Raw genomic sequence first — 21,567 nt, forward strand, 5'->3', positions numbered from 1 at the left:
TCTCTCCGAGACACCTTCTTCCCTTTCTTCTCCACCCAGCGTGGCGGGAATCGGCTAGAAACGCCAGGGAAGGGAGCCCTTTCATCCGACACCTCTCTCATTTTATCTTACCAGCTGAGACCTAAGTTATTCGTAGCTTTGTCACTCTTCACTCAACCTTTCTCCGAATCCGCCTCTCTCCAGAACCCAGAGCCCTCCCCCGCATTCCAGCCATAAACATCGTAGTGTCTGTGAAGCCCCTGAGGCCTTTCTTGAACCGGGCCCAAATGTCCAGTAGGGCTACAATGGGAGAGAATTCACTCTCCTGGTTTCTACTACCTACATCAGTAGTACACTGGTAAATGTGTAACAACCAGTTTCGGGGGAGGGGCTGATTTGTATTGTTTGGCTTCTGTAAATATTCCTATCATGGCCAATTTCAAGCTACAAGCACGAAATCAATTATGGGGTTGGGAAGAGATGACAATAATTAGATCTCCTGAGCTGATAAGAACTGGCTCCACACCACTTAGAGCTGACTTTCCTACAGTCTGATAATCCCCCTAAGGGCACATTCCCTTCCGTTGTCTTTCAGAAATGTAAAAGAGTATATACTGTGATGTGCACTTTTGTGCAATACAAGACAGATTCCAGGAGGTCAGGAAATATTTTATTGGCAACTAGGGACATAGCCATAAGAGAGGGAAGCACACAGGACTGCAAACTAAAACCCAATGGCCACCAAGGGCCCTTTGGGTCAGGAACACCGCATCCTGGGGTCCTCACGGTCTTCCGCCAAACAAGACTGGGCATCCAGGAGAGGGGGCAGTGGCTCTGGTGTCCCACAGAGTGAGAGGACATATGATGCCTCATTAGGAGCGACAGGGTAAGGAGGTAAAATGGAGGGAGGGTCCATCACTGCCTAAGGCCACCTCCTCCTCTCAGAGCCAACACCAGGTGGAGGACTGAACCACCTAGGATCTTGTAATCAGCTGCTGTCTTCTCATCATTCCTGCAGGAAAAGGGGGCAAAAAAAAGGGTGGAGGGATTAGAAATACCATCTAGAACAAGATTCTTATGCTTAGTTTTTTGAGTCTTTCTGGGGGGTCTATGAATGCAGAAAGAATTTACATCTTTATTTTTACTAACCCCTTAAATGAAATTTGATAATTTTTTTTTAATGTTTGTTTATTTTTGAGACAATGCGGGAAATAGAGTGCAAGCAGTGGAGGGGCAGACAGAGGGAGACACAGAATCTGAAGCGGGCTCCAAGCTCTGAGCTGTCAGCACAGAGCCTGATGCAGGGCTCGAACTCACGAACCGTGAGATCATGACCTGAGCTGAAGTTGGAAGCTTAACTGACTGAGCCACTCCGGCACCCCTATATTTCTTTTAATTTTGAACATAGACAAAAAACCCACAGTGGTATTAGCAACATGGGTGACCTGTGGACAGAAATTTCATAACATAACTGTTTGCAAGTATTTTGAAAATATATCAAAATTATGGTAATTATTCCTACCATTAGATCTTAATGTATTAATAAACCACATATATTATTTTTTCACAACTTTGTTTTTAGTATCTTGAGAACCGTATCTCATTATCATTAGTTTCCTTTGTAAATCTATGTATTTTATTTTATGTGTGCAAAAATCTTATCCGAGAAGGAGTTCATAGGATTCACCAAATCACCAAAGGATCTCAGGCTCCTCCATCAGTATTTGCTCCCTCAACCTCACAACTATGTCCAACTTACATCTGTTTTCCACTGTAGATGAGCCGCTGCTGCTGTGGGGGAATTCCCTCTTTCTCCTCCACACGCTCCTTGATTCGCTCCACCTTTAGGGGTACAAGTAGTCAGGGGCTGCTAAGGGGTAGAACCATGGAAGTGGAAAGAACAAGAGCTATGCAGATAGCATGAGAGGGAAAGGACTAAGTTCATCAGCACATCCAAACAAATGTGCATGTAGGGAGACAGGCATGAAAAAGTATTGGCCATACATTACCTTGTCTGTGGGTTCAATGTCAATCTCAATCTCCTTTCCGGTCAGCGTCTGCAACAGGCAAGGGTTTCATGAGTCCTACAGCCTAATATACAACTGGTTTTCTAGGTAAAACACCCTGTCTTAATCTCTGGGGAATCTACATCTTCTGAAAGAAGCACATTGTCAGCAAAGCTGCTTTGAAGAATCAGAAGGCTTTGACCATATCTGTATTTATCAAACACTTTTAGGCAGTAGACAGCTTTGAGAGGGCATTTGACCATTTGACCCTGTTAATCCCACACGTCATTTTACCCATCTTCCCACGCCCACCCCATTAGAATCCATGAGAATACTGGCATTCCCTTGGATGAGATAGCAATAAGAGATGTCCTAAGGAAAGCATGCCTTTGTTCCCTGTATCAAAGTTAGAAATTAACATTCAGATAATTCAAAGAATTCTCAAGGACCCCAGAGACCACTTATGACCAGTTTTTTCAATTAACACTAAAATTCAACATTCTATTCTGTAACTTCTCCAGACTTCTACCTAAATACTAAATTTCAGCTGTAGCTTCTTGACCTCTTCCACAGGCTAAGGGCTGCTGATAATACACATAATGATTACACTGATCATACACTTACAAATGTGCTTCATCCCATCGAGAATGAGAATGAGAGAGAGAGAGAGAGAGAGAGAGAAGTGGAGCTCACCCGAAGGGGGACTCAAACTCATGAACTGTGAGATCATAGAGCCGAAGTCAAATCCTTAACCAACTGAGCCACCCAGGTGCCCTGTCATAGCCAACATTAAAAAAAATTTTTTTTTTTGGGGCGCCTGGGTGGCGCAGTCGGTTAAGCGTCCAACTTCAGCCAGGTCACGATCTCGCGGTCCGTGAGTTCGAGCCCCGCGTCAGGCTCTGGGCTGATGGCTCGGAGCCTGGAGCCTGTTTCCGATTCTGTGTCTCCCTCTCTCTCTGCCCCTCCCCCGTTCATGCTCTGTCTCTCTCTGTCCCAAAAATAAAAAAATGTTGAAAAAAAAAATTTAAAAATAATAAAAAAAAAAAAAAATTTTTTTTAACGTTTATTCATTTTTTTTTTTTTTTTAAATTTTTTTTTTTTTTTTTCAACGTTTTTTACTTATCTTTGGGACAGAGAGAGACATAGCATGAACGGGGGAGGGGCAGAGAGAGAGGGAGACACAGAACCGGAAACAGGCTCCAGGCTCCGAGCCATCAGCCCAGAGCCTGACGCGGGGCTCGAACTCACGGACCGCGAGATCGTGACCTGGCTGAAGTCGGACGCTTAACCGACTGCGCCACCCAGGCGCCCCAAACGTTTATTCATTTTTGAGAGACAGAGAGACATACAGCATGAGCGGGGAAGGGGCAGAGAGAGGGAGACACAGAATCGGAGGTAGACTCCAGGCTCTGAGCCATCAGCACAGAGCCCGACATGGGGCTCGAACTCAGACTGCAAGATCATGACCTGAGCCGAAGTCGATCGCTCAACTGACTGAGCCACCCAGGCGCCCCAATCATAGCCAACGTTTAACACTTTCCAACAGTCAGAAACTACACTGAGTGCACCAACACATTTAATCATTGCAACTAAGTTAGGAGATAGATGTACTATTGCTATCACCATTTTATAGATGAGGAAAATGGGGTTTGGATAGGTTAAAAAGCATATCCATGAAGTCAAAAGGAGAGTGTGGACCCAAACACAGACTCTCTGGCCCCAGAGCTTGAGGTTTTGTTTGTTTCTTTTCCACCTCTGTACTCAGTACCGCCTAAGTGTCTCTGGTCTGATATTAAAACCCAATGTATAGGATTGTAATAGGTTCACAAAACAACAAATGGTCTCTACTTATGGTATTCACATAGACCAGAATGATGACAGTACTTAGGACCTAATTTCTCAACTATGAGAATCAGTTCAGTACTAAGAATATTTAAAAAAATATAAGAGTAATTCTTTTAGAGTTACCTCTTTGGGTGCAAAAGAATAAATCACAACAGTGATTCCCAAGTTTCTACCCCAATCCAAGCTGGCCTGTGAAAATTTATGGTAAAATGGAAAAATAATGACAATAGTGAGATTTTCATAAAACTAAATATATTCAGCTGTTAAAATATCCTTTCATGAAGGGGTGCCTGGCTGGCTTAGCTGGTGGAGCATGTGACTCTTAATCTCGGAATTTTGAGTTTGAGCCCCATGTTGAGTGTAGAGGCTACTTAAGAAATTTTTTTAATTTTTTAAAAATTGTTTTTATTTATTTTTGAAGCAGAGAGACAGAGAATGAGTAGGGGAGGAGCAGAGAGAGAGGGAGACACAGAATCCGAAGCAGGCTCCAGGCTGTCAGCATAGAGCCCGACGCGGGGCTCAAACTCACGAACCATGAGATCATGACCTGAGCCAAAGTCGGACACTCAACCGACTGAGCCACCCAGGCGTCCCAAGAAATTTTTTTTAAATGTTCTTTTATGAAATGACAGAAACAATATATGGTGCTTTTTTAAAGCCCTTTCCTGACAAAATGAAAAGTTAGCAATTCTGTGTCATCCATAAATTATTTCACTTTACTGATCTTAATACTTTCAATGCAAAGATTCTTCAAGCAGATAATCTATTTCTAGGTTAACTAACTTGGAGGAAAAACTTGAAACCTGAGCGATGTATTCAAAGAGAAACATGTGTTTACTCAACAGAACAGGTTTACTGTAAAACACTAGGAAAAGCTTAATGCCTGTTAATAAGAAAACTATTAAAACTAGGGTACATCCATAGACTGATACACTTACCATGCAACAATTTATACACTAATGTGGAAAGATCTAAAGAATGTATAATTATATATCATTTTCCATATATAGCGATACACATATGTATATGTATAGAAAAAATGATTAAAAGCATACATATCTCCTATAGTAGTGATTGAGAAGGAGAATAGGACTAAGGGAAGGGTTTATCAAGGGTAACTCTCCCTTTATCTGCACTATTAAAGTTTCTAATAAAAATATACCCCTTCATCACATGAATAATAATAAAACAAATATTCATTCTGATTTAATAAAAAATTTTAAAGAGTGAAAAAGACCCTTAGAGAAGGCCTAGAACTGCTCCCCCAAGGGTAAGGTGCTTGGATCTAATGACAGTAAAAAAAAGTTACTGGCTTGTAAAATTTAAAACTCGAAGACTGGCCCTTTGTTTCTGACTGTAGAAGCCCATGAATGTATCCAGAGAAGAATCTGGTAAAGCAGTGTCCCAGCAGCATCACTTCTGGGAAGATAATCATGACTACGCTAAAAAATATACCTATGATAATGGTCATTACAGTCTTTTGACACTCAAAAATTACAAGCAATCTAAGTATTAAATAGTGGGTTAAATAAATTATGACACAAACATAGAAGAAAAATTACGTAGCCCTCAAATAATCTGTGGAATAATGGTATAATTCCAGTTTTGTTAAAAAAAAAAAAAAAAAAAAAAAAAAACACCACCACAAAACACATACGTGTATTTATACTCTTTCAAACGAGTGTAGAAGGGTATATACGTGAATGTTTTTGAGTTATGACATTATGGATGCTTTTAATTACATTATTTATGCTTTTCTGTATTTTTCATTTTTTATACCATGAATACATTGTAATGAGAAAAACATTATTTTTAAAATAATGTTCTTGATGGGAGTGTAAGGAAATGATTCTGTAAAGCAGCACTGTCCAAAAGATATAAATGTAATGCAAACCACATATACAATTTAAAATATACTAGCAGCCACATATTTTAAAAGTGAAATTAATTTTAACACTCTTAAACCCAATATATTCAAAATATTATTACTTCAATGTATAATCAATATAAAAATTAGTATTTTACATTCCTTTGTTCTAACCAAATGTTCAAAATCTTGTTTGCATTTCATACTTATAGCACATCTCGATTCAGATGGTAGATTTCCATCTGAAGTACTGTATTTATACTACATTTAAATTTCATAACTTACAGTTGAAAAAGTAGACTTACATACCTAAACTGTTCCAAGCAGACTTAAAAGTTTTCCCTATAACTGAATAAAGTCTCAGGCTTTATATTTAAATTAAGTAAAATTAAACACAAATAGATAGTTCATAAACTTAATTCCTCAGTCTTATTAGCCACATGTCAAGTGTTCAATAGCTCACGTGGCTAATAGCTACTGTTGGAGCGTTCCAGCTAATATATCAAGCAAAAATAAAATTAGATATACCCATTTTGTAACCTCCAATGAAATAATAGATCTAGGCAATAATAGGTCTATAACATCATAGAAAGCAAAAAAGGTGACAGAATTACATACCATACACCATCTATGACTTATTCTCACAAGTACACATACAAAAGACTAATCAAGCCTCTAGATCTTATATACCAATCGACATGAAATACGGGGAAACATGGGAATATAATCAGCAAAATCCAAACTGTGGGAGACTCCACTGGAAAAACCACCTAGTTTATTCAACATGAAAAGGGGGAAAAGGGGGGAATTACAGGTTTTTTAAAGAGGCTTAAAATCCGTATCAACCAACTGCAATGTATGGCTCTTAGTTGGACTCACATTGAAACAAACTGTGTAAAAAGAGAATGGGAAAAATTTGATGACAGTGATAAATCACTGTTAATTTTTTAGATGTGATAATTACAGTTCCATTAGGAAAAAAAGAATCCTTTTTTACAGATATATACTGAAACACATACAAATAACATATGCTATCTGGGATTTGCTTCTTAAAACATAAGGTAACGAGAGTTGGTGAATATAAGTAAGATTGGCCATGAGGTGACAGCACTTGAAGCTGGATATGGGGTGCATTATATCCTTCTCTCTCCTGTTGTGTATGTTTGAAACAGTTCATAATTAAAATTCAAAGTCCTGTAAAATAAGCGTCGACCTTTCAAACTGGAAATATCAATCCCATTTTTTCATTCTTATAACACAATGTATCAATTGGCAGTGTAGGTGATGGACCCCATTGTTTTATTCTTTATTGGTTGTCATGAATGAAGTGGCTTGAAATGCAGAAAAGTGCTTGTAAACACTGAAATGCTATTCAAATAAAAAATATGTTTGGGTTTAAAAAAAATCAGAGTAACTGAACAATTTTAAAAGATATTCTTGATATTTCATATTGTGTTTCTTCCTCCAAATCTGGTCATTGTCACCTGGGAATACATTCAATGATGTTTGACAAGTCAATGATGAACCTAAACTCAACATACTGCTTGCTTTAGGCACTTGAGGGGATATAAAAAGAAATTAAGGGATCCAGCCTTTGCCAACAATCTTTTTCAAGTCAAGATTTACTACCAAGAAACGACAAGACATATAATTAATAGAACTAATATAAAAGGAAATGTCATATTGAATACTACTATCCAAACACAAGGTATGAGGACAAAGTGCTATGGTGGGTGAAAATCAACATCAATTTAAACCTGAATGAAATTAACATTTCACACCCATTATAATAGCTAAAATAAAAATGACTAAAAGGTAGCTAGGGTACAGAACAGCTGGACTGCTTATTCACTGCAACTGGGAATGTAAAATGGTACAACCCCTTGGAAAACTGGCAGCTTCTTTTTTTTTTTTTTTTTTTTTAAAGGACAATCAGGTAGCCCACAACTTTTTTTTTTAATTTTTTTTTTCAACGTTTTTTTTTTTTTTTAATTTATTTTTGGGACAGAGAGAGACAGAGCATGAACGGGGGAGGGGCAGAGAGAGAGGAAGACACAGAATCGGAAGCAGGCTCCAGGCTCCGAGCCATCAGCCCAGAGCCTGACGCGGGGCTCGAACTCACGGACCGCGAGATCGTGACCTGGCTGAAGTCGGACGCTTAACCGACTGCGCCACCCAGGCGCCCCTGGCAGCTTCTTTTAAACTTGCATACATTTACTACATGATCCCAGTAATTTTGTTGCTAGATTTATACCCAAAGGAAATGAAAATATAGGTCTACAAAAAGACTTGTATAACAATGTTCATGGAAGCCTTATTTATAATAGCCAGAAACTGAAACAATCCAAAAGTCCATCAACAGGAGAATGGATAAACAAACTGATATAGTCATTCAATTAAATATTACACAGTAATAAGAAGGAACTACACAGATATAACAGACACAATGCTAAGTGAAAGAAGCCAGACACAAAATTATATATTCTTTAACTCCCTTTATATGAAATTCTAAAACAAGCAAAACTAACCTATGGAAATTTCATAGGGAAGGGGTGAAAATGTTCTAGATCTTGTTACATGGATGTATAACTGTTGTTAAAAACTCATTCAACTGAACCCTTAAGAACTGTTGGTTTAAAGTTAAAAATACAAATGTGTTTAAAAAAACAAACCATGAAGGAGAAAACTGGGGCTTAGATAGTAAAGAAGACACTAATGCAGAATCTGGGGTTAGGGAGTACTATAATGAGAAAGAACTATAAAGAAAACCTGTACACTATGATTTTTTTTGTACGCCACGTCATGGCTTAGACTCTAAACTTTAGAGGGGGTATGTGGTAGGAAAATCGGGTTAGAAGTATTACAGAGAAATAAAGACATAAATTAATGAGACCTCGGACCAGGATAAGGACAATGGGAATGGAAAGAAAATCAGGCAAAAAAGAGGTTATCGAAGGAAAAATGTGGTTCTATAAGCAAACAATGATTCTAAAGAATTACATTCCAGATACCTGCTAGATTGATGGGATTGATACATGAGATGAGTACTGGGAAGATGACCTAAAGCAGAAAATGATGTATTTAATTTTAGAAAGACAGAGACGAGGCATCAAGACAAGATTTAAATCAGGAGGCATTCATTGCAAAGGACTGCAAAAAGAGATATGGAAAAAGTCAGCTATGGGGAGAAGACAGTTGAATTCGCAAAGGAACCCTGCTAAATAAAACCTACCATTTGTATACTAAGAGCTAATTGCTTTTGTATATACTTAATATATTAAAAAATGCAGCTAACAAAAAAGAGAAAGATGAAAGGCATAGGAACCTGTTTGTGGAGGCACAAAGAAAAGCATTTCAGGAAAGGAGACTAACAATTTTAGAGAAACACTAAACAAAAATGGATTCAAAGAGAAAATCTAGAACGCTGCTACTCCGGGTAGTCCCTGACAAGCAGCATCAGCATCACCCGGGAGTATGCTGGAAATACAGAATCTCAGGTCTCATCCCAGACCCACTGAATTAGAATCCGCATAACAAGATCCCCAGGTGATTCTCATGCACTTTTAAATTGAGAAGCCCAACCAGAACACAGTATTTTCTTAAACTGCAGGTCTCAACCCATTGGTGGGTTAGGAAATCAACTCAGAACAAAACTGGAAATATCAGAGCATATCACACATGGTAAGTTTTTTGTGTTTGTAAGGCACCTGAGGTAAACATTTTTAGAGCAGGTTGAGATTTTTTAAGAAGTTTACAAAACACTGTACAAAGTAACCTCTTCTTTGACTAAGAGGATGTGAGAATTCATATCCAAAAAGCATTTTAGTGTTTCTCAGACTTTGACAGTGACTCACAATAATACATATGTACTAGTAATACATACATGTGCTTAATTAACATACATATAAAACGAAAACCAAAATTCGTGAAATACTCTTATCCAGCAGTATACCCTGATATTTCTATGTTAACGTTGTTTGCGACCCATTAAATGGATTTTATAATTAGCGACTCTTGTAGCCACTACTAAAGGTTTGAAAAACAAAGATTTTCAACAAGCTGGCCTCCATCCTCAGCCAAGAAGTGGTTTGGAAAGAATGAAGAGGTTAACAATGGCTGGTAAGCACGGTAAATTCACTAAAAAGCTGATGAAAGAACAGACTTACTCAGCAGGAAAAGGCCAAACTAACGTTGCACTGCGTCAGTTTTTAGTTTCTGCCTCTCTGTCTGAAGGTACGAAAGAAGCAATAGCAGATAGGACTAATGAGTGTTGTCAATTGGTATAAAAACCACGGGAGAGACAGGGATGAAGGAAAACACCACCAGTACCAAGAACTAGGGCAATGATAACTAACCTGCCTCAGTCACAGAAGTGAGGCTGGTCCAGGAGGCCCGGCTCAGAAAGGCGGGTGCTGAATGAACACACTCCCAGCTTTGGTTCCTGAAGGCCGGCTGTCACACTGGCGACAACCAGCAAAGGCTTACAGTCTAGCTCCTAGGAGGCCCTCGGTTCCCCAAGCTAACGTTTTTGTACTGTGCTTGGAGAAGCAGGTAAGCTGGGCAGTGCAAAATGGAGATCACAGCTTAGTCCAAGAATCCGAGAAGGGGAGCCAAGCTGCTGCTAGGCCTTCTCTATGACTGCAGGGGTTCGCATACACCGATACCCCGGACAAAGGCGGCTTCCTTCTGAGTCACGGCACAGTCCTGGCTGAGAAACCAAGACAAGCAGAGACCCTGGGGTGATCTGGCGGGGCCAGTCCCCAGATCTCAAACCCTTCTTGGGGCCCCCCACTTCCCATCACCCCTCGCGCGGAGCCCTGAGGCTGTCAGCACCCTCCAGGCTAGGGAAAGGCGTGGTTTTCCTTCCCCGCTTCTCCCGTAAGGCACAACGGCCAGCCCAGTACCACAGCGTCTTGGCAAGGCCGGAGGTGCTCCCACCTTCACTTTAATTAGCATCTTCTTCCCAGTTTGGAGCTGCACACAGATAACTTGCTGCTTCTACCGCTGCGGTCGCCGCTACCGCTCCCCAGCAATCGCCTGTGGGAGTCACTTCTGTTTCCGGGTCACTGCCTGGCTCCACCCCTCTCACCCCGCCTCCTTCCTTTCATCGGGTTGCCGAAAGGCTCAAGAATGCTCCTGCGTTTGGTTTTGGTGGTGTCGTAAATAAAAAGAAGGCGGTGATTTCGTTACGGCAGAGATGATACCTCCGCGATACTTAGAGTCCCTAGCGAGCCAGGGCTTCGAAAGCGGGGGGCGGAACGAACTACTCCCATCATGCCAGGGGACAGCTCCGCGCGTCCCATCCTGGGAATCGTAGTCTCCCGCCCCTAGGGTCCAACGGCAACCTCGGTGTGTGAACTCTGTTACCCAGAAGGCCTCGCACGGCCACCGCCGAAAATAGAATGCCTCAGTTAATCCTTTTCGCCGGCAATTAGCGGAACCTGTTGGCGTGGCCTACAAGGCTCAGCGGGGCTTCACGAGCCTAGTTGCTAAGCAAGGGCGACTTTGGTCAACTGCCACCTGTGCCACGGCGACAGGAAGTGAGTACCCCTATTCCGGAAACTAGTTGTGGGAACCCCCTATTTCTTCTCACCCCCAAATCAGCCTCTTACCCCAAATTGCTCTTTGCAAGGGTGGGAGAAGGAAGAGTAGTGGGGGGAAGGAATACACATTTTTAGGGTCTCTCAAGACTCCATCCCAATTCTTCTCCCCAACAACTGGTACCTGGGTTGGAGATACCGGGTAATTGTAACCATGAGACAGATGAGATGACAGTCAATGAGCTTCAGCCAGTGCCCTGACCTTCCACAATTTAAGCCAGGAGAGAGATGAGTTATGCAGTTAGCTCTAAGAGAGCATTAAGGCCTATGGGGAAATTGGTTCAGCTCCCCCCTCCTGACTTTCCCTACCTTCCAGCTCTCAGATTGGTCGCTATCCCGAGGTCCCTGCCATGCCTCACATCGATAACGACGTCAAACTGGACTTCAAGGATGTCTTGTTGAGGCCCAAACGCAGTACCCTTAAGTCTCGAAGTGAGGTGAGACTGCTTTCCTAGTTGCACTTGACCCCAAGCTCCAGATGGGCTAGTACTGAGAAAGAGTCCTAGTTCTTGTCCTCCTGCAGTACTCATTTACTTGATGAATAAAATGCTCAGTTTCCTGTTCATATCTGCAGGTGGATCTCACAAGATCCTTTTCATTTCGGAACTCAAAGCAGATGTATACTGGGATCCCCATCATTGCTGCTAATATGGATACTGTGGGCACCTTTGAGATGGCCAAGGTTCTCTGTAAGGTAGGACTTCCCTCATGCAGGTTCCTCACTGGTGTCCAGTTATATGGGCTGACTGCAGAGGTACCTGCATCCCCACCCCCACCCCAAGTCAGCTCTCTGGCAAGTAACAGGATGTTTCAACTTACTATTTTATCCATTTTCTCCAATACTAATGCTCTTTATAAGTTCAAAGGCATGCCTGAAATAGTAAGATTCAAAGCTAAGTTTCCCCCCATTTTTCTGATAGATAACTTTCACTTTTGTTCTGACCAGCAGTTTATATACACCCTGCCAACTTTTTCCACCACCCAGGTCACCCCCTCCAAATCACATTCATCCTTCCAGTTACACCATTGTTCAGGACACTAAATATTCACTGTTTTAGTCCAGAAACTAAATACAGTGTGAGCATTCAAAAATTCCTAGCTAGAAGATCCTAGAGAAGCAGCTTACTAATTTTCTTTCTTTTATATATGCTATCCTTTTTTAATTTTTATTTTTTAATCTTCCTCTTCTTTGAATCCTAGGTTCCTGGGAATTCCTGTGCTCAAAGTGGAATGTGTTGTGTTTTTTTTTTTTAATATGTTTTTCTTACACACAGGTTATTGTTCACTTTGAAAATAGAAGATGCTGCTCCCATCAGTAATATTACCTGCCTCTATACTTGTAGCTGAAAAGGTAGATAGTTATTCTGGGCACTCAAGGAACATATGCATTCTTCTGGTTAATCTATGTAGCCCTGATTGATGGATTCTGCTGCTGCTTGTGGCTCTGTTAGCCTTAAGGACTTCATCTCCCTTTCTCTATTTTTGATTGCTGTAAGTCTTTGTGGAATGTCTGTTGTCACTTCTCTGAAGTTGATAGTTATACAGTTTTAGTACTTTTTTGCTGTTGTCATTCACTAACTGCTTAGGAATCTTCTTGTTGTCCATTGTCCGCCTGTTCTGCCCAGTAGAGTTGAGGAATAGTAACTCTGAATTCAGCATTAACAGACATGTTATAATACATGGACTTTGTGGGGACTGTTTTAATGCTTTATGTTGAGACTGGCTTTTCAGTACTGCTGATGAGTGCTAAAGAAATCAGGTTTTAGCGACAGAGCCAAGTTTCACAGTAATCATAAAGTTGGATATAAGCATCTTTCTTCTAGATCTCTAGCTCGGTACATAATTGGATGTGCTCATCATGTCACACTATATCAGTATATCTCCAAGGTCTACTGACCTTCTAGGGTGATTTTTCTTTATGTATCAGCATGTTGATAGCAGAGTGTTGCTGAGAAAACGGAATTCAATACCAGCTTTAGCGAGGTAGTGTTGATGAGTTAAGTATAGCAATAATATGTCCTTACTGCTGGCTGATACATGACTTCCTTGGATTTCTTATCAGTTGCAAGATTTGGGTTGTCTCTGTCAACTGCTCTCTTGTCTATTTGCATGTCTGGACTTTTAAAGCACAAGTACCAGTATTCACAGCTGTCTTTGAATGCCTTTCTCAAAGCATTGGGATATTGTTTGCAATTTGATGACCTAGGGAATACAAGTCTGAGGAGTTAATTGTATCCTTAAACTTGGTTGACCGAAATAGATGGAATGAAATAGACTTTTTAGGTTGGTCCGTGTCTCCAGAAAATTTGTCCTTTACTCCAGTGGAGATGGAGAAAGAATGGGGTAGCACTTTACTGGCTCCATTAAGGTCTGACCTCTTGTGAACATTTAGACTCACTGAATTATTGGACCAGAAGATACCAAAAACTAGGTTTATTCAGTACTGGGTTACCATAGGAGGAGGGGCTGAGTCTGTGCAGGCAGACACTGGCTCCGTCCACCCTCTTCATGGTTATGTTCTTGTCTGCTGCTTGTTCCACTGCAGCAACAGCTCGTCTCTGTCACCTTTTAAGTCAGAAGCCCCTGTATCTTCTGACAGGTGAAATCCAGTCCAGATGACTTAGTACTTGGGTCAGGGTGTCAGACAAGCACTAGCTTATGACAAAATGCCCTACTGGTTATTTATAGGGAGAATAAGGGCTAAACTAAACCCAACTCAACCAGTGGCTTCTTCAAGTTGCTTTCCAAAGTTCATTTTCTTCCTCAGAGAGAATACTTACTATAAAGGTCTATGTCTAGAAAAAGAGTTGCTAGTTCTCTCCTTTTTGATGACTCTTTCTTCTCCCCAGTTCTCCCTCTTCACAGCTGTCCATAAACACTACAGCCTCGAGCAGTGGAAAGACTTTGCTAGCCAGAATCCTGACTGTCTTCAGGTAATCTTAGTCTTTTCCTGGTCCCTTCTTCATCCCAGTTTTCCAGGAATCTTTGTTTGTTTGAGAGAGAGAGCACATGGGTGTGCATGAGTCGGGGAGGGGCAGAGAGAGAGAGAATCCCAAGCAGGCTCCATGCTGTCAATGCAGGGCCCAACGTGGGGCTTGATCTCACAAACCGTGAGATCATGGCCCTAGCCAAAATCAAGAGTTGGACATTTAACCGACTGAGCCACCCAGGAGCCCTTCTAGGAATCTGTTTGGCTTTCTGTGGACTAACCCTCACCTTCCCATCCTGCCGGCTCCTCACTGGGTCTTTTGTGACATGCCACAGACTGTCTCATGCCTCCCATGCCAATGGCTCTGTTTCTCTCACAGCATTTGGCTGCCAGCTCAGGCATGGGCTCTTCTGACTTTGAGCAACTGGAACAGATCCTGGAAGCTGTTCCCCAAGTGAAATATATATGCCTGGACGTGGCAAATGGCTACTCTGAGCACTTTGTGGAGTTTGTAAAGGATGTACGGAAGCGCTTCCCCAAACACACTATTATGGTATGTTTCCATTACTCTGTAGTTGGTATGTTCCTCTTCCTCCCACTCTTTCCTGACACTCCCATTTTGTTACATCATTTCTCCTCCGTTGCATTTTGATTTTCCTAGACCGCTTAATCATGGCTCTGGGTGATCATCCATGGTCCCACACTTAAAATGTATAGATTGGTTAGTGCAGTTATCTCTGTCCCTTTTCACATGCCTTGTGCCCACCTATGGTGTCCACTGAAGTGGACACGTACTAGAATCGTATTAAAGGAGTCGCATGAAAATAAGTTTTATTAATTTTTTTTTTTTTACAAGCTTTGGGGAGTGATAACAAGGCCTTATTTTCTCCACAGCATCAAGGGGTCTCTCTGTACCGTCCACCAAAAATAAATAGAGCTGTGCAAATGGGTATTTAGCTTATATCACGTTTTCCCCTTTGCCTGAAGCCAGAGATTTTATGATGTAACAGATGAAGGACAGGATATGTTTGGGTCTCTTGGCAGGGACAGGGAGATAAATCTACTGTAAATCAGCTTTGGCCTTGGTCCAGTTGTACCCCAACTTCACCCTAGTGCAACAGCGCCACTGGCCACTCACCTCCTTACCTCAGCTTGGGAAGCAGAGTTCGTTCCCAGTAGAGAGACCCTAGGTACCTTCTTTGTAATACTGTTGGAAGGTCATGGTCCAGGCATACCGTATATGAAAGTGCGCAGCCTCCTCTCGTTTCCAACCCCAAGAGTGCTCTGTTTTGATTGCTCTGTCTCAGGCAGGGAATGTGGTAACAGGAGAGATGGTGGAAGAGCTGATCCTCTCTGGGGCTGACATCATCAAAGTAGGAATAGGACCAGGTAAGTTGGTTCATGGGGGGCCACTGGCTACCTCTCCAGTGGCGAACGCCTGTGGAGCACGCTACTCTTTTCATTATGTTCTTCTCAGGTTCCGTGTGCACCACTCGGAAGAAAACTGGAGTGGGGTATCCACAGCTCAGTGCAGTGATGGAGTGTGCAGATGCTGCTCATGGCCTCAAAGGCCACATCATTTCAGTAAGGCCAAGGGCAGGGGAGGGAATGAGGCTGCCAGACAGCTGAGGGTTCTGCTGGCTGTGGAGGCTGTGGTAGCGGTGGATCAGAACTCCCGGGTTCCCGTCAGCTTTGAGGTGGGCCATGGGGACATCGCTCCTAGTACTTGGGAAATCCACGTTATCTCTTCACAGTGCTCTTCACTTTGCAGGATGGAGGCTGCAGCTGTCCAGGGGATGTGGCCAAGGCTTTCGGTAAGGGTGCTGGGAGAGTGTGGACGGAGGGTCCTGTAGAAGAGGATAAGTCACCTCTGAGGGCCAAAGATCAGGCTTGGAAAGGCTGAGAAAGCCGTTCAGATTTTTTGACAATATGAACTAATGACCCTGAAGCCCATGGTGTCACCTGGGGCAAGCCAGCAGGGGAAACCCTGAGACTCTGATACAGACTGCACAGCATGCCAGGTCCATCTGTAGCATCCCTCAGACTGTTGGACTAAAGTTAGAGACCTTTGCCCCTAGGACACTTGGAGTCTCTTGTTTAGCTGCACATAGTACAAAGAAATGACCAGATGGTAAAAGCAGCAAAAAAAAAAAAAAAAAAAAAAAAGAGCAAAACCCAGGCACGGAATCTCCAGAGGCTCTTTTTAAATTCTTGGGGAAATCAGGCTCACTGAGGAGTAGAGGCCAGAGCAGAGCAGGCCTGTGTGGGTTGTGGGTCAGCTAGGGAAACAAAACCAGGAAGATGTTAGAATCATTGTCAGGACTGAGAATTTGGCGTGAGTTGCTTCCAGGGGTGGGCATATGGGCGCGTGGGCCAGATTCAATTCTCTTTTCCCCTTGTTGATGCTGGCAGGGGCAGGAGCTGACTTTGTGATGCTGGGTGGCATGCTGGCTGGGCACAATGAGTCAGGTGGTGAGCTCATCGAGAGGGATGGCAAGAAGTACAAGCTCTTCTATGGGATGAGTTCTGAAATGGCCATGAAGAAGTATGCTGGGGGCGTGGCTGAATACAGGTATGTGCAGAGGTCCAGGAGCTGAGGGTTCCTGGAAATTGTGACTAAGCAGGGTGGTGGCAGAACTGCTGGCTGCTGGGAGATGCTTGGTACATTCTTGGAGGAAAAGTGGTGAACTGGGGCTAAATGCTAGAGACTGGGGAGGTGCTGTTGGGCTTAAGAAATCCAAAAAGAAAAGGTTAGAAAGTTTTTCCTCCTCTAAGGGCCTCAGAGGGAAAGACAGTGGAGGTGCCCTTTAAAGGGGATGTGGACCATACCATCCGAGACATCCTTGGAGGCATCCGTTCCACATGTACCTACGTGGGAGCAGCTAAACTGAAGGAGTTGAGCCGGAGAACCACCTTTATCCGAGTCACCCAGCAGGTGAATCCAATCTTCAGTGATGACAGCTAGACCTGAGCAGCTGTGCCCTCTCAAAGCACTAGCAGCCTAGCACAGGGCCTCCCGATGGGCTCCTCACACACGCCAGCTACTATGGCTATTTATCACTCGGTTATTTCCTGTTGCCTTACTCCTGAGGGCTTCTGCAATAAATCTGTACTCTGTACGCACAAAATGCCCAGGGTACTCACTGAGGGGAAGCAAGGAAAGCAGGCTGAGAAAATGAAGTAAGGTAATCAAATGCAAATCTGGGGACGCAGCATCTGGAAGATTATGGAAAGGAAAAGATAATGACTCCTGCCTAAGTGTTTAATATGGCCTTGGTCTGGACGAGTTATTCTCCTGATATCATGTTTTGTTAATGAACTTCATTAAATAGTATCTTTGAACACCTAAAAAGCTCAGAAATGTTGATGTATTTTAAGTATCTCAATAAAGAGATCCCAATGACTATAAGAGATTCTGTATCTTTCTGCACAAGGCTGGCATCTGGGTGCTTCTCCGGGACAAGTGGAAGTGGAATTGGCACTGACCCAGTAGAGTCAAAGGCAGGGAGTATTTTTCCATGAAGTATCTCCATTTCAGTGCCACCACCCCCAGGTAACCTGGCAGCATGAGAACTTACAAAGTACATTCTGGTATCAGGGCACATAGATATTTTTAGAATAGCAAAGGGAAATTTCTCTTCCAGGCTATCAACCCTTCTTGGCACATCTGACCAACATTTTCCATCGGAAATAAAAAGGCAAAGGAATTCCTCTAGCCCTGGAGAAGCCAGTTCTAAGGAATGACCTACACTGACTTTATAGAAGCCTTAATTCCCCTTTCTCACACCAAGACAGTATTTTAATAAATCCAAATCTTAATTAACAAGTACTACAAAGTAATTTTAGCAAGGCAGTCAGGGAACCCAAACCTGGGCTTCCACTTTATTTCCACTAAACTGTGTGTAGAGCTCAGGGAGACAGGTGGAGTGCAGAGAGAATTCCGGTCCTATCATAAGTGTCTAGACCTGTCTGCATGGTCATGGAAGGGACAGACACAGCACTGGGGCCAGAAGTAGGGAGGTATTCATAGAAGGTGGGGATCAAGGTGTCAAACTTGGTCTTCTGATAGTTTTCCAGAGACTCCTGCAGAGAAGGGAGCAGGGAGATCCTATCATCGTCTTATTCCCTGAGCCCTCCATATTCTGGAGCATGTGGGGTTTCTCTGTCTTGTTCTGCTCATCCTCTTCCCCAGCTTTCTGTTCCTTCCTACTCACCCTTCCTTCCCTCTGGTCATTTTCTTCTTCATCAGAGTCCAAAACCAAGTCCCCTATGGTAATGACAGAGCTGCACAGAGATGGGGGACACACTGCAAGAAGGAAACCAGAGTCAAAGTACCCTTCTAGGTGAACAGGCCCTGAAGAATCCCCAGGAGAGGAGGCTGGCTCCTGACCCAAGATACTTACCTGGCTTCCTAGCCTTAGGAGGTGATAATGACAGTCTCAGGGGGTCCATGGGGCAAACCAAGCAATTCCTGAAGTGGGAGCAAGCAAAGAAGATAAGGTAACGGGAAAACAGGCAAAGAATGGGCTGTTTGCAGGGAGAAGCAACTGTACCACTCACTCTTCTTTCTCTGAAGCAAACAAGTCAACTGGGTTCTCCTTCAGAGCTCTTCCCCCCAGGGTCTGGGATGGACTCTTAGACTTTCCAGTGGAAGCTGCTCTCATGCCCGCAGCACCTGCCAGATCTGCCGTGTGTGTTTCATGTTCTTCCCTGCTCTCAGGCTCAGATATGATCTGGCTTGGTGAACCCAGATTCCTAAAGGGGAACAGCATGACTGTAGGGCGCTCCTTATGGTCTCCCTTAGTGGATGCCCATCGGGACTGGATTCTTCGCCGGCCTAGAGGGGCCAGATTGAAGTGGTGGCCAGCCAAAGGTTCTGGGTTCTTCCTTGAGGCTAGTCCCCGAGAAAGGTATGAGCTAGGCCTGGCTTTTGGCGATGGATCATGAAGTACTAGATTTGGTTGCTGAGGAGGACTTTGCTCCATGGGCTCTGTCACGCTCACTGAATCAGTAACCAAACGCTCTGAAAAACAAAATGAAGCTCCTTATAAATAAGAGATAGTAACACAGCTCCATCTGGTTTCTTATGCCTCAGGCCCATGTAACCCTTCAAATAGCCCATCTCAAAAGATCTCCGGCCAGTCTACCCCCAAGTTCCTAGTTCTCCCAGATGGTCCTAGTACCTGGAAGTGGCCACCCCATGTCCACACCATATTGGCTCAAGGCAAAAGAAGAAGTGATAGAAACTCCAGGCTGCATCCAGCTCAGTACATCTTGAAGCTGTGGGCAGAGGGTGAGAGGCATGAAGACCACAGTCCTTGATACAACCATCCCACACTCTGCCCTTACTTGGCCCCAACAAAACCTGCTGTGCCTGCAACGCAGGCAGTGCTTTTTCCAGCTGACACAGGTATTCAAAAAACAGCTTTTCCATGGCAGCCAAAAAGGGTTCCCCATACTCTTGTTCAAGTTCCTGCAGTGAGGAGAGAAGCAAGTCAGAAGAGGGCTAGGGAAATTAGCCACATAACAGCTTCCAAACCAGCCAGTCTCACCTGCAGCTTGGAAGCCAAGTCCACTGGGGTCTCTGCTAGTTGCTTCACCTGTTGGCAAAAGGTTTTCTGTGCCTCTGAGATCTTCCTCAGATCCTGCTTTGTCTGTTGAGGATAAGGAAAAGCAGAAAACTTAGGGTCACCAGGATCCAGTGGCCGGGAGAAGCCACTTTGTGGCACCGTGTTAACGGGAAAGGGCTGTACCAGGGATTACTCACAGCTTTCGGGTCCCGCACTACAGGTCCAGACTCTGGGAAGTGGTGATGTAGGGCATTCAGAACTTGGGCCCACGGCCGGCCCTGAAAGATCAGCTCCACCACTACCTGTGAAGGGTACTAAACTCAGAATCTCAGGGCAAGCTGCCCTTTTCCAACCAGTCCCACGCCAAGCAGTCGGCCCTGTCTGGTCCCCTCGCATCCCGCCCCTTTCCCGTCTTCCAGTTCCTAATGGCTCCAATACCTTGGCCTTTAGGCCCATACACAGGCGTTCATGGTGGCGGTAGCGAACCAAGCCAGGGGCAGCAGCGCGCAGTGATCGCAAAAACTCTAATACCCGGGGGAAATGCTCCACGCGGCGTCCCCGCACCACTTGCCAGGTGGCCGCGGCTGCGAAGCGCAGAGCCGCGGGACCGGCCCCCGGGGGCGTGGCCATGGTCGGCGGGCTCCGCCCCGGGGGCAGTCCCTATGGGTTGCTTCTTCCAAGGCAAGCCTTCTCCACTCCTCCTAGAGGCGAAGCTTCCGGTGCCTCTCAGCGGCTAGGCTATTTAGATCTGCGCCGGATAATTCACGATCCGATCCCTTCCATAGGTCATCAGAATCCTGGAGGTCTTCAACTCGGGATGGAGCCTGAATGGAGAAGCTGGCCAGCTACAATAGCACCAGATTCGCTGTTTTCCACACCGCCGCCCCTGCAGCCGAGGGCTACCCCACTTCCGGCCCCTGCGGCCAGTCTGTCGGCCCCGGAAAAGGGCGGTAATGGAGAACCAATAGGACATCAGACAGGGAGACGTGACATCGCGTCATAAGGCCACGCCCCAACAGATAGGGCGTCCCTTCCGCCCCCGCTATCTCCGTCCGGTGCCACAGCTGATCGTGGCTCTCCGGACTCCCGCCTTTCTTCGCGGAGCGTACAAAGTCACGTCCTTCGCTAAGGCGTGGCTTGGTTGTGTGGAAAGCAAGGATCATGCCTTGCCCTCTCCCGTCGTCTTCTCCATTGAAATACGATTCTTCAAATCCTGGCCTCAAAGCAGCGCCAGCAAAGCCTTCCCGGCGACGAGCCGCCTCCAGTAAAAATTCGACTGTTTCTTTCACAAAACAGGAGAGGGCGCCCGTCTTTAAAAAATAAAGTACTAAAAAAAAAAAAAAAAAAAAAAAAAAAAAAATTAAAAAAAAAAAAAAAAGAAAAGGGGCGCCTGGGTGGCGCAGTCGGTTAAGCGTCCGACTTCAGCCAGGTCACGATCTCGCGGTCCGTGAGTTCGAGCCCCGCGTCAGGCTCTGGGCTGATGGCTCGGAGCCTGGAGCCTGTTTCTGATTCTGTGTCTCCCTCTCTCTCTGCCCCTCCCCCGTTCATGCTCTGTCTCTCTCTGTCCCAAAAATAAATAAAAAACGTTGAAAAAAAAAAATTAAAAAAATAATAATAATAAAAAAAAAATAATAAAGTACTGAACAAAGTTTGAAAAGATATATCAGGTTGTTAACTTGGTTTTCTCTGGATGGTCAGACTGTGCTTTTCTGTGTTTGATATCTTTTTTTTTTTTTTTTTGTACCCTGTAATTTTAAAATAAATGAAAAAT

At 43.9% G+C, this 21,567-nt stretch overlaps 3 protein-coding genes across 8 annotated transcripts; 1 reads left to right on the plus strand and 2 right to left on the minus strand.

The window, feature by feature from the left end:
* Positions 1-627: 627 nt before the first annotated feature.
* Positions 628-10,776, minus strand: NEDD8 (NEDD8 ubiquitin like modifier). Its single transcript, XM_058738647.1, has 4 exons — positions 10,636-10,776; positions 1,989-2,036; positions 1,739-1,821; positions 628-991 (listed from the first exon to the last, which is right to left on the minus strand). The coding sequence occupies exons 1-4, from the start codon at positions 10,651-10,653 to the stop codon at positions 895-897; spliced, it is 246 nt and encodes an 81-aa protein (XP_058594630.1). The 5' UTR covers positions 10,654-10,776; the 3' UTR covers positions 628-894.
* A 219-nt stretch (positions 10,777-10,995) lies between these two features.
* Positions 10,996-17,635, plus strand: GMPR2 (guanosine monophosphate reductase 2). Of its 4 annotated transcripts, XM_058738636.1 has the most exons (10): positions 10,996-11,237; positions 11,614-11,734; positions 11,872-11,991; positions 14,147-14,230; positions 14,606-14,779; positions 15,534-15,615; positions 15,704-15,810; positions 15,998-16,040; positions 16,639-16,798; positions 17,002-17,635. In XM_058738636.1, the coding sequence occupies exons 2-10, from the start codon at positions 11,648-11,650 to the stop codon at positions 17,189-17,191; spliced, it is 1,047 nt and encodes a 348-aa protein (XP_058594619.1). In that variant the 5' UTR covers positions 10,996-11,237; positions 11,614-11,647; the 3' UTR covers positions 17,192-17,635. The 4 variants fall into 4 exon arrangements, with proteins under 4 accessions (XP_058594619.1, XP_058594620.1, XP_058594621.1 ...); XM_058738637.1 differs by lacking the exon at positions 11,872-11,991; XM_058738638.1 differs by lacking the exons at positions 10,996-11,237; positions 11,614-11,734 and adding an exon at positions 12,572-12,788.
* On the minus strand, positions 15,830-21,094 carry TINF2 (TERF1 interacting nuclear factor 2). 3 transcript variants are annotated; one of them, XM_058738634.1, is made up of 9 exons: positions 20,235-21,087; positions 19,994-20,098; positions 19,779-19,880; positions 19,592-19,699; positions 19,410-19,506; positions 18,787-19,249; positions 18,630-18,697; positions 18,441-18,532; positions 15,855-16,073 (listed from the first exon to the last, which is right to left on the minus strand). In XM_058738634.1, the coding sequence occupies exons 1-9, from the start codon at positions 20,424-20,426 to the stop codon at positions 15,987-15,989; spliced, it is 1,314 nt and encodes a 437-aa protein (XP_058594617.1). In that variant the 5' UTR covers positions 20,427-21,087; the 3' UTR covers positions 15,855-15,986. The 3 variants fall into 3 exon arrangements, with proteins under 3 accessions (XP_058594618.1, XP_058594617.1, XP_058594616.1); XM_058738633.1 differs by lacking the exon at positions 15,855-16,073 and adding an exon at positions 18,067-18,309 and having other exon boundaries at positions 20,235-21,094; XM_058738635.1 differs by lacking the exon at positions 18,441-18,532 and having other exon boundaries at positions 15,830-16,073; positions 20,235-21,089.
* Between the last annotated feature and the right edge of the window lie 473 nt (positions 21,095-21,567).

Source organism: Neofelis nebulosa, chromosome 7 (genome assembly GCF_028018385.1).
Source record: "Neofelis nebulosa isolate mNeoNeb1 chromosome 7, mNeoNeb1.pri, whole genome shotgun sequence".
NCBI lineage: Eukaryota > Metazoa > Chordata > Mammalia > Carnivora > Felidae > Neofelis > Neofelis nebulosa.